Source organism: Notolabrus celidotus, chromosome 3, assembly GCF_009762535.1.
Source record: "Notolabrus celidotus isolate fNotCel1 chromosome 3, fNotCel1.pri, whole genome shotgun sequence".
NCBI lineage: Eukaryota > Metazoa > Chordata > Actinopteri > Labriformes > Labridae > Notolabrus > Notolabrus celidotus.
The window spans coordinates 12,627,335-12,638,976 of record NC_048274.1 but is presented as its reverse complement, the minus strand read 5'-3'; the positions used below and the strand labels follow the sequence as shown (position 1 = coordinate 12,638,976).

The 11,642-nt window shown below is 40.5% G+C and overlaps 1 protein-coding gene across 2 annotated transcripts in view; it reads left to right on the top strand.

The window, feature by feature from the left end:
- Nucleotides 1–2,483: 2,483 nt before the first annotated feature.
- The window catches only part of sbf2 (SET binding factor 2), a 139,142-nt gene continuing 129,983 nt past the window's right edge, over nt 2,484–11,642 (top strand). Inside the window, exon 1 of one of the 2 annotated variants that reach the window (XM_034679642.1) lies at nt 2,484–2,741. In XM_034679642.1, the coding sequence (XP_034535533.1) occupies nt 2,687–2,741 (55 nt within the window). In that variant the 5' untranslated portion in view covers nt 2,484–2,686. The remainder of the gene's footprint in view (nt 2,742–11,642) is intronic. The other variant, XM_034679643.1, reaches the window with a different exon arrangement.

The following is an 11,642-nucleotide window of genomic DNA, read 5'->3' as shown; positions in this document are numbered from 1 at the left end:
TTTTACAATTATCTAAAACCTAATCCATCAGTCTGAAAAACTTACTTGATCAACAATCTATGATGATAGAACAATATTGGCTCAGACATTTTTTTACCGTCATGGTTTAGAAGTAATTTAACTTCATTTTTGCCTCAGGAATTTAAACACAGGAGTGTATTAGGAGATAATGGGAGAGCCATCAAGTCTGTTGGGGAGGATACGACAGCTCACATCATTTGACTTCGTGAGGTACGGAACAGTGAGTCACTCGTTACCTGCTTTCATCTCCTGTTGCATGACCACATGTGTGCTTATATGTTAAATAAGTGAAGCAACACACGAAGAAAGATGTTTCAAATCAGAGCCCTGAAAAATATTCTGTTAAGCTCCAAACACTTGTGTCAGAGGGGTTCATGAGGCAGATGTGGATAATACACCCCTGAGGGAAACACAAGCGAACCCCTTCAGGAAAACACATTTGCTAGATAACTTTTGAACTGCTTCTTTTGATCCACATTAGTCTAGGTCATAAGTACCTCTGCATGATAGGAGCATATTGTTGTACATGAGGTGATCATCTAAAACTCTGCTTGTGTAATTCATGAAAATATTGAGATCATACACCCTGTGATAAAATATAAAATACTGTAAAAACCCATGAAAAACCATTCAGTTTTAGAAGTGATGAAATTCCAATGCAGAAATTTCCCAAATGTGAGTAATCAATGAGTTTGATAGAGAGAGCTGAAACTGCTTCTGGTTTTTCTTTCTATTTCACTTCCGATGAACAGGAAAACAGTCCCTTGGGTCCTGTAAACATAATTTCTTGAGTTAACATTTGACATTCCAGTCTGACATATCAGCCTCTTATAATTCATATCTTATTGCTTTTAGTCTCTGGCACAGTTTATTTATATCTCATGTGACCTCGTTCCACACATTGTGTCACATAAAAAAAAAAAAAATCCAGAAAATACATAAATGTCGAACACATGTGCAGCAAACCAGCAAACGTTTTGTAAGCACTTTGTAATGATAATTGCCTCCGGCAGACAAGTAATCTCCTTAGCAGAGTTTACAACAGGAGATTGTGCAATCAGGACAACAAAATTCTGCCGTTGCTTTTTGACTCCTTATATAGCAATCTTTTCCTCGTCCACCATGGAGTTCCTGTCATAGGATGAATGACATTTTTCATGCGACCTTAAACTGCAGGTTATGGTTGAGCAGGTACGTGTGGCAGGAAACCTGAGCAGCCAGCGTCACATGTGCCAGGAAGTGGAGGGTGTCAACCCCACAGGCACAAATTTTAAATATGATTCATAATAATTATAATGCCATGTTGTACCTGGAGATGTTTGGCACCAGAAAAGAGTGTTTTGTTTGAGGTCCCATGATTTCCAATCATTCCTGGGTCATAGGGAACACTTTATCCTTCATGGTTTGGCACCATTTCAACTATTTTACTACCTCTGGCTTCATCCTCTTTTACAAGCAAACAAATACAGATAGATAGAGAGAGAGAGAGGGAGATAGAGTGTGAGTGAGATAGATAGAGAGAGAGAGAGAGAGAGAGAGAGAGAGAGAGATAAAGAGAGAGAGAGAGAAAGAGGGGAGAGAGAGAGCATGCAAAGACAGATGAGGAAGAAGTGGAAATTGCTTGCTGTGTTCCTGCTATTGTTGACAGTAACTGTGCTCTGTGCTCCTCTCACACACATAATCTGTTGCCTGATTTCCATGTGCTCTTCCTTGTGATAGAATTTCCTGTTGTCATATTCAATATTTTGCACTAACCACATGCAACTGCCCTGGCCCCTCTCACAGCACACCAAAACACAACAACTTTCTGTTTAAAAGAGCAACTTTTCAACTGATATTACACAAAGATAGACATTTTTTTGTTGAAGCACTGACAATAAAATTGAAGCAATAAGTGAAACTGGGTTAAACGGAAATGTGTGAGATGGAGGGGTAACCCCTAATCATTTTAGTGTTGCAAGCAGAGCAGATTTTTCATGTTGAGAGGAAATATTTGTGGTGTATTCATATATAATTCATATCACAGTGTACTTGTGGTTAAGTTGGTGTACAGAGCTTATAAGGACACTCACTCCTCAAATAAAGTATTCATGGCACACAATCAGAAGTATTATTATAGGCCTATTCTCATAAACCCCATGGTGATGTCTTTTCCTATATAATATTGATGTAACCCATTTCTCTGTCCATGTTGTCATTGAATATATCTGTAAATGTTCTTTGTGTAGCCCACCATACTTTTGGGCAGCTGCTTTCAAATAGCAGCTTATGATTCCCACAAGCTTAACTCAAACTCTCAGGGAGTCTCCAGGAAATCCAAAAAATGTTGTAATTTCCCTTTTTATTGCATTTTAACAACCAGGTTTGTAAACAGGTTTCCCACTGTGGTTAACACCATATTTCCCCACAGTGACTGCCAAGGGTACAACTATACAGCTGTTGTGTTTGTCTTTGATATAAATAGGGTGCAGACCCCCACATCAGAGCCTGAGAAGAGCCTGTTGGGGACACAGTGCTGTATTTGTAAACTCCAGGGCCCACGCCCATGGATGTCTCTCCCTGCTGCACGCAGGCGCACTGACGCTCCTTCTGTCAAACATGGCTGTGCTTTGGAAGAAGGAAAAATGCTGAATTGTGTTGGTATATCTCGGGAAAAGCAGCAGACATGGCTAGATTGGCTGACTATTTCACTGTGGTTGGATACGACCATGAGAAAGCCGGTAAGTCTGGTGGCGTATTTGAGCTGTGAAGACGGGGTGTGTGTCCAGGCCGTCTGTCTGTGTGTGTGTGTGTGTGTGTGTGTGATGATATTGATGCTATATAGCTTTGCGCCTAGCTTAACATTAGCCACAGCTACAAAGCGAGAGTGGAAACACTTTCTTTTCTCTTATTATCACGAGAGGTACTGAATATATCCGACAAGGGTGTAATTACAGAGCAAGCAGACGCCTTTTGGCAGGTCTTTAGTGGATATTTACGCACTAAGCGCCGCGGTAATTGACTTGGATCAATCGAAACTTTTCATGGATTCAAAATCTGTCACATCCTGTCCCTGCTGGTCGCGCTCGCTGGGTCAGTGAGCTACTTTCACTGCCTTTAAATGGCACACTTTCTAAATACACAATGTATTAGTCCTTCTAGATAAAATATAGTTTTGTTGACACTGCCTTGGTCAGGTTAGATGTTGGTATCCAGAGTTTGCATCCATGTTTTTTGGCGTTTTGTTGCGTAATTGTGCGCCACGGGGGTCTCGCTCCTCCACGCTCCTTTTCCCGGTCTATTTTTGTCCTCCTTGGCATGTCAATGGTTGTTGTGTTTTATTTGTTTTTGCCGGAAGAGAGCTCAACTTTTTCATGATGGGCGTTATACAGTTGCAAGGAAAGGCAGTCCTTGTTGCCCAGCCTGATCCTCTTCCATCCCCTCCTGCCTCCCACTCTCCACACTGTTGCTCAGCACAGGGATGTGTCGCAGGGTTCCCACGGTTCCTGGAAAACCTGGAAAACCTGGAAAACAGTTGACCAATTTTCCAGTACTGGAGAGGCTCAAGGAGAAAGGGTAACGCACAAAAATATAAATGTTTGCTTTTCATCTTTTCAATACAGTCACAAATCACACAGCTGTGGCAACAAATCTCTTTAAAATGTACATTAACTGAGAGAAAAGAAAGGGGACCAACCCGCCATCCAGTACTGGAAAACACCTGGAAGATGGGAGAAAAAGTAAAATGTCTTGGAAAATCACGGATTGTCCTGGAAAATTATTCCAACATGGCTGCGTGCGAGTGGGAGAAGACATGCAGGAGATGGTCGACCAGCCGGGAATCGAACAGGCGACCCTTGCGACGAGGACTGTAGCCTCTGCATGTGGGGTGCTTAGACCGCTAGGCCACCAGCGCCCCACTCTTTTGTTTTTTACTTAACTAATTTTATATTTTTTGAGAAAAGAGAAAGCTGAGATGAGAGTTGGCCATCATTGTTACTTGGTTGCACTAATAAAGTGCTGCACATCTGTGGTTGCATTATAATTATAATCAATTTGCCATCATTTTTAAGCAGGTAAGAGATGATTTCATGGATAGCCATAGACTGCACGTCTTTCAATGTAGACTTCCACTGAGAGGAACATATTAGACTATTTAGGAACTCCATTTAGACTGTCATACCAGCTTGATCATCACTGAAAATGTCCTGGAAATGTCCCGGAAATGTCCTGGAAAATGATCTCTGGAAAAGAGTAGGAACCTTGTGTGTGACTGGAGTCTCCCCCCCATGCTTCCACTTGCATGTTGCATCTCAAGTCCAGCCTCACATTCTTTTCTCCCCCCCTGACAGGATACAGCCCTGCACACATTTCTCAGATTTAATAGTCAAGAAGCTAAAAACATTGTGCCAGGTGCCAAAGCTGCGTCATGATAAATGGTACTCCGTCCCATCCATGCATCAAACTTCTGCACTGAGTGCATCTCCAATGTTTGTGAGGATCCAAGTGTTTCTCAGTGAGCAGCCTGGGGGAAAGAGAAAGTATTCAGAAAATCTGCCTCAAGGGAGAAAATCAAGTTCCTAGCCTCCATCTGTGGCATCCATCCAGCGCCATGTGTGTCAAAGAGAGTCCAGAGCAGCTGAATCCTCTTAGTTACCACAGCTTGCTCGCTGTGCACAATAGGTAAACAGTGTCTTTCATGAACTCTGAGCATCCCAGCACCAATTGACAAATGATTTTCTTGTGCTCGAGGGACAAAATGTTCCTGGCGACACCAGAAGAATCTGAATGGATTCAAGTTAAGATGGTGTTGCCACGAGAAAATCCACGGATCATCGGTTTGGTTTTTTCCCCCACTGGCAGCTGATGAAGAAGTTGTTTGTGTGACAGGCTTATGTCTCATCCACATGACTAAGTTGTATTGGTTTGCTTGCTTTTATTAAGTTTTGCTCTAAACTGCTGCATATCAGCTGCTGAGTAGAGCTATAGACCCTCGCAGAGGTGCTCTTGTCTTTGAGTGTGACTGCTTTTCTCAGAACTGTAAACTTAAAAATGTGACAGATGAAAAGAAGATTATGACTGTTTATGTTTCTAACTATTCATAGCAGGGCCGTTGCCAAGTAAAGTTGGCTTAAAGGAACCAGTTTGGCCACAGTAGATGAGCAGTTGGTCGTCTAGACGGCAGATTTTTTCCTGTCCACCTTGCTTGTTAATTCAAACCCGGGATCCTAACGTGGGTCATCATTGAGCCTGCTGTGCTGAGCTGGCTTGTGCTCGGCTGGCCTGACCCAATTCTCATTGTCAGTTTACTATGGATGGATCAGTTTGAAATAACACAAAGCGTGCAATCTGTTTAGGAGTGGGCTCGGTTCCAGTATGTAGTGAATCAAACGTGTGCTGTGAAACTAAATCAGTTACTGTAAATGTTACATCTCTGCCTTTAATAAATCAAAGTTATGAATGCTAACACAGGAAAAAAGAGTCCTGTTGAGTCACTTTAACCCTGGCTGCAAACGAGCCTTGCTATTACAGTAAGATAGAGCTATATTACTGATGATGGAGCTCCTCTCTGGCTGACTCAGGTTCATGTAGAGGTAGATTCTGTACTGTATGCTTTTATGAAGGATGACTTTTAAATTCAGTACCTTGCAGTTCCTCGACCCAGTTTCATTGACTTGCTCATGTTGGTCTTTTATTTCCTCAGACTTGTGCCCCCCTTGAGATAGATTATAAATCCAGGTTATGTATCTGCAGCAAGAACACCTGTGACATTTTCACTGTGAGACAGGTGACCTATATAGAATCATTAACTGAAGCCACATAACGTGTGGTCAAATCATTGTGCTGCAGCAGACTGAAGTGATTAAATGGAAAAAAATAAGAAAGTAGGGCAACTTATGATTCTATATTTTATCAGCCACCTCTGGGTCTTTGGTGGGAGGTGTGCAGTGGTGAGTGTGATGAAGGGGAGCATGACCTGAGAGGCTGATTCCTCCATTAGAAATAGTACCAAAGTCTGTTCCCCTGAAGGAAAGTGTTATGAGCCTCAAATGTTGGAATTATGTCCTGGATTTTGGGAATGTGGAGTCTTGTTTGAGACGCATTGTATTCGGTGTTTTCCTTTCAGACTGGGATGCTGCCTCTCTTTATTGGCAAGGGTTTATGCATCATCTGGCAAGTGTGCACCATAAAATCTAAATTGCCTTGTAAAGAGGAGGAATTTGCTCAGCTTTTCTCAAACAGTTGAATATGAATAATCTAGATAAATATACTCAAGATTTATCGAATCAGAGTGTTTTGGAAAGCATTTGACGGCACAAAAAGCCCCTGCTCTTCTGTGACTTTCCGGCCTGGGGTTAAGAAATGGCTTATGTAACGTGGCCCAATCATGCAAAATATCCACAAAGTATTTCAAAATGCACAAGAAAAAAAAAACACTTTGGAATGAAGAGATCACTTGAATGTTGTCCAAGGAATGAATTCCCCTATTTTTTTTTACAAAAAACTAGGGATGACTACAATTAATCGATTATCTATTAATTGATTGTTAAGAAATTACTCGAAACACACTTATTGATTATCAATTTTCCGTCACGTGGAACAAACATCATGTGGTCTCATATTACACTCATCTATCTGGGAGGTGTTTTAAGTTTAAAGCATGTTTGGATGTGAATCAGCTGTTAAAGGTGTTGCGTACAGCGGAGAGGCTCAGCTGGCGGCTGCGGCTGTGCGTCAGGTCTCCACGTGCGCTTTTTTTAAAGAGACTCAATACAAAACTGCTGCCAACAGCAACACGGACTCAAAGGTTCATAACTATAAACAGGACATTTCACACTTTTGGATATGAAGGCAACAGACAGGTGGGAAATTCAGGTACGCTATGTTTGTAGAGCAGCAACATCAGAGCCGTCTGAGCTTTTCTTCAGCGGGACGGATTATGACCCGGTTGCGCTCCCGGCTGACACCTGACCGAATACACATGATTATTTTTCTCAATGAGAACGAGTAGACAGAAAACTGGTAACTGAGTCTGAAGTACTTTTCTGTTAGTATTATGAGCCTTCACTTTATAAGACTATGTCCGCGGAGAATATTTCTATGAGCCTGATCGTTGATATTCTACGTGTCAAACATGTACCAGTATTCAATCCCTTCAGTTATATGCATTTTGTTGCTGTAGAAAATATAATTTAGGGGTAAAACAACATATTTGGCATTGTTTTTGACGTAAGAATAATAATGTTTTTTTTTATCAATTAATCGATAATTGATCGTTAACATTTCCAAAAATCGATCACGGAAAATACTTAAAATGTACATTACAAAAAACTCAATTTGCGATTGTAATCGATTTTGTGTTTTCCTCCTGAAAAAAGAAAACTACAAATGACATATGACTAACAACAAGTTTTTTAATTTATTTTACCAATATCAATAACATTTGACAAAGGCAAACTGAATTTCCCATTAAAAGTAAAGTGTGCAGTACGTAGTGACAGAACAGACTTGGTAGGAATGGGATTAGGGATGACCTTTTTAAGTATTTTCCGTGATCGATTTTTTGAAATGTTGATGACCAATTATCGATTAATCAATAAAAAAAAAAAATTCTTATGTAAAAAAAAAAAGGCCATATACGTTTTTCCCCCCTCATAAAAATATTCTCAAAGGACATAGTCTTATAATGTTAAGGCTCATAGTACTAGCAAAAGGTACTTCAGACTCAGTGTCTAGTTTTCTGCCTACTCCTTCTTATTGAGAAAAATAAGCAAGTGTATTTGGTAGGGATGCACTGATCCGATCCTGGTATCGGATATCGGCCAGATCGGACTCAAAAAGCTAGATCGGATATCAGTGACAAGGGGCCGATATATAGTGCCGATCCATATGGCAGATCTATTCATCTCAGTTCTATGCTTTTCTGTGTTTACAACAGCCATGTGCGTCTCCTACGTCATCAGCGCCGGTCGGTTTGTGAATTTTTGCCCGGTTGAATTGTAATTGTAATATCTGTTGGTTATGATGATTAACTCACCAAACTGCTGGTACACATTTATAATCTCTTGAATAATGATACTGTCAGTTTAAAAATGTTTGATGTTGCTGATCTGCAAACACAGCGTACTAGCAATTCCCACCAGTCTGTTGGCTTTGTATCTAAAGGTGGGGAAATGTCCTGTTTAATGTCGTCAACCTTCGTGTTGTTGTTGGCAGCAGTTGCGTCTCCGCTGTGAGAAACACCTTTAACAGCTGATTCACATCGAAACATGCTTTAAACTTAAAACACCTCCCTGATAGCTGAATGTAATATGAAACCACATGTTGTCCGTTCCACGTGATGGAAAATTGAAAACAAACATGCGTGTTTCGAGTGATGTCCTAACAATCAATTCATCGATAATTGATTAATTGTTTACCTCCCTAAATGGGATACAATATTCATTGTACTGATAGACCTCTTTTGATGGTAAAAACTTGACAAATGGATCGTACTTATCATGCATCTTTTCATTAAAGGCCACTGTTGTTTCACGGAATGGGTGAACAAGGAAGCGTTTCAGTCTAAAATCTGACTTTTAAGAATGTGTGATTTTTGTCATTACATCTAAAATTGAGGCAGTTTCTTAATCAGTGCATTTCAAAGTATCAATCCTCCAGATCCTTAATGCAGTTCAGGATTTCTCTGATAGTAACACCAAGGTCCTGCACGTGAAGTTTCATCCTCTATAACTTTGATGAATCGTCCCTCTGTCAGAATGTCTCAAAGAGTTTGTTTTTGTGCTGACTCTCTTGGTACACCCACAAGGAGGGGCAATAAAAGACTCTTTTCTGGAGCAACATGTGAACCGACTCGATGTCCATGCTCCGTCTATTTTCGCTCACTTGTTTTATGGAGTCAGAAACTGAAAGGAAAAGGCTTATGTTAGTGTTTCTGTGGTTTATCTTGATTGTTGTTTCACTCTTTACTCTGTCATTAGACCACTTCTTGAATTTCATTCCCGGCCATAAAGTGGGTTTTAAGCTTGTGTTAGTTTGTACCACCAGGATCTTAGTTTCAGTCTCTGGAACTCCTCGACTGGCTTCAGTGCCTGTTCAGCCAACAACCACACATCTGTGGGCTTTTTGCACTTGATCACAATCTCTTCATTTCAGGGGAAGCTGTTTAGCTGCGTCTTGCTGACTGCATGAAATATTGTGCTTTTTTTTTATTGGAGCAGTCTGATTGCATCATGAAATGTAATCTGGGCTTCTTAACTTTCTGACCCAGAAATTCCGCAACAGGAAAAGTTTGTAATTTTTTCAGTTTGAGTAAATTTATATGTTTCAAAACTTAAGTTTGATTTATATGCAAGACTTTTGGAAGTTGCTTGAGCACTTTCTTGAGAGGCTGCACTTAAACTTTTACAAACCTTTCAAGCGTTTATCCAATAATATGTCAAATAACACGCTTCAACAAAGCATTAACTCCTGATTGTCAGCGTGAGTTTACTCTCAACAGTTGTTTGTTTGTTTATACCTATGTGTTGGTTGGCCCGAAGACACGTGTTAACTCTTTAAGCCCTAGATTTGGCTAAATAATCCGGTAAAGTAAACGTTGTTTTGATACACTGATGTTGGAGACCGGTCCCTCTAACATCTGGAGATGTGTATTTGAGGTTGGAGGTGCCAGATCTTGAAGTGCTGCCATGTGTTGTGGTTACTTTTAAACATTAGTTATTCAGGTCAAGTCAATTTGTGTCGTCTGTTTGGTTTATTAGCAGAAAGATAAACACATCTTGAAATGGCCGTCTGATCAGGGCATGCTGGACAACTCTAAAAGCTTTGCTATCAAACTCATTTTCATAAAAGAAGATGTACAACATATGGTTTCATCGCCTTTTCTTATTGTATCACTAACATTTTAAGTCAGTCCAAAATGTGTTTGACTTATTATTTATAGCAAATGCTCATGATAAAAGAATTCCCTCTTAGACACAGTTTTCTGTATCCAGTATTTAATCCTCTTCAACTTCAAACTTCAGAGAGCAGAATGAAATGTGTGGTTTAAAGAGCTTAGGGGATAGTAGTAGGGAAGTGTTGTCTCTGTTGATGCTATTCAGAGTATCAATGTTAAGCTAACTCCTTTAAAGCTAGGGTTGGTAGTAACGGAAAACTAGCATGAATTTGACTGTAGCATTTCCTCAGGACTCCGTCTAACCCCTCCCCTCGGAGCTCCTCCAAAACGACGCCCCCGCTCACATGCACGAGCACTGCTGCTTCGCGATCATATGATCGTGACTGACTCAAAGCCGGTCCTCAGCACATCGTTTTTGTTTTGAACTACGTCAACTCATGTCTCACTCAGCGGTTAGAAAACACCAAAACATTCTCAGTGAAAGTTAAAAACACAAACAAACATGAAATGTACGCGCAGGAGGCGGGCAGAACGGCAGGACGGGGTTTGATTGGTTTCATAGTTTGGCTCCTGATGGCAGGGATTGGTTGGTGTTTCCCTGGTTTACTCCAGCTGTAGATAGCAGCTTTTTTTTCACTCTTTGTTAAGAACACATTATGTATTGATTACCATGGGACATAACCAGTATAACAAAATGTGTATCTAAATCTGACTACCAACCCCAGCTTTAAGGGATATTTCCTTTGCAAATTTGGAATCAGTTTTATGCAAAATATGAAGCCCATGAGGAAGTGTTATAAACTAAAGAAGTTAGGTTGGGTTCAGCATTTCTTATATGGCTCCCGCCGACAATTGGCTTCACACTAGCGCTCAGGAACAGATGGGTGACGTCTAGGATACTAAGTCCATTATTTATACAGTCTATGGTTTTATATCATAGGCATAAAGCAAAGGGCATGATACCAACCTCTGCTGAATCATTCAAGTTATTTTTATTCACTTTCACTTTGAGTTCCACTTCCCTACTCGTCCTTTGACCCTGACACAAAGTCTTTCTCAATCCTACAGAGATACTCCTGTTGATGGTAAATGTCAGTCCATGTATTATTTGGACTGCTTCAGTTGTGAGAGTCAGCAGTGAGAAGTCAAATCATTTGGCTTTCTCTTCTACATCTTGTATTTCTGCCTCCATGATTGTTTTTCTTTTTAACTCCACGATTGGCAGCTTCTCGTTTGGATTGGGACTCTGCGGTGAAAGGCATCCTGACCACAATGGAGGAGTTCCTTCCTCTCTGTTGTAAAGGTTTAAACTGATTTGAAGGGAAACTCCGCTGGCTTCTGTTACATGGCTCTCCATTCGTTGACAAGGTGCTCAGGCAGAACGTTGTGATTTTCTGTGGTCAAGAAAAAGTCTGTTGAAAATCACATCAGGAAACATGTTAGCCATCATATTGTAAGAGCAAATTGAATGTAACAGTTGATATGAGGAGGTTGAACACAGAGTTGGGAATAACAAAATACTGTGAATTAGATAATCCTTTTCTCTGAAACATGCTCCTTAATATGATAAGATGTACTGAACTTATGACAGCATTATTAAGGTCTTGAAACTGTAAGAGCGTTGGACTAAAGTGAACTCAGGCTGGATGTGTATTAACAGATGTAACAGATGTAAATCTTATTATTGCGGTGAGAGCTGGAATAATGTGATTTTTTTATTAGGGATGGGCATTTCAAGCCAAAA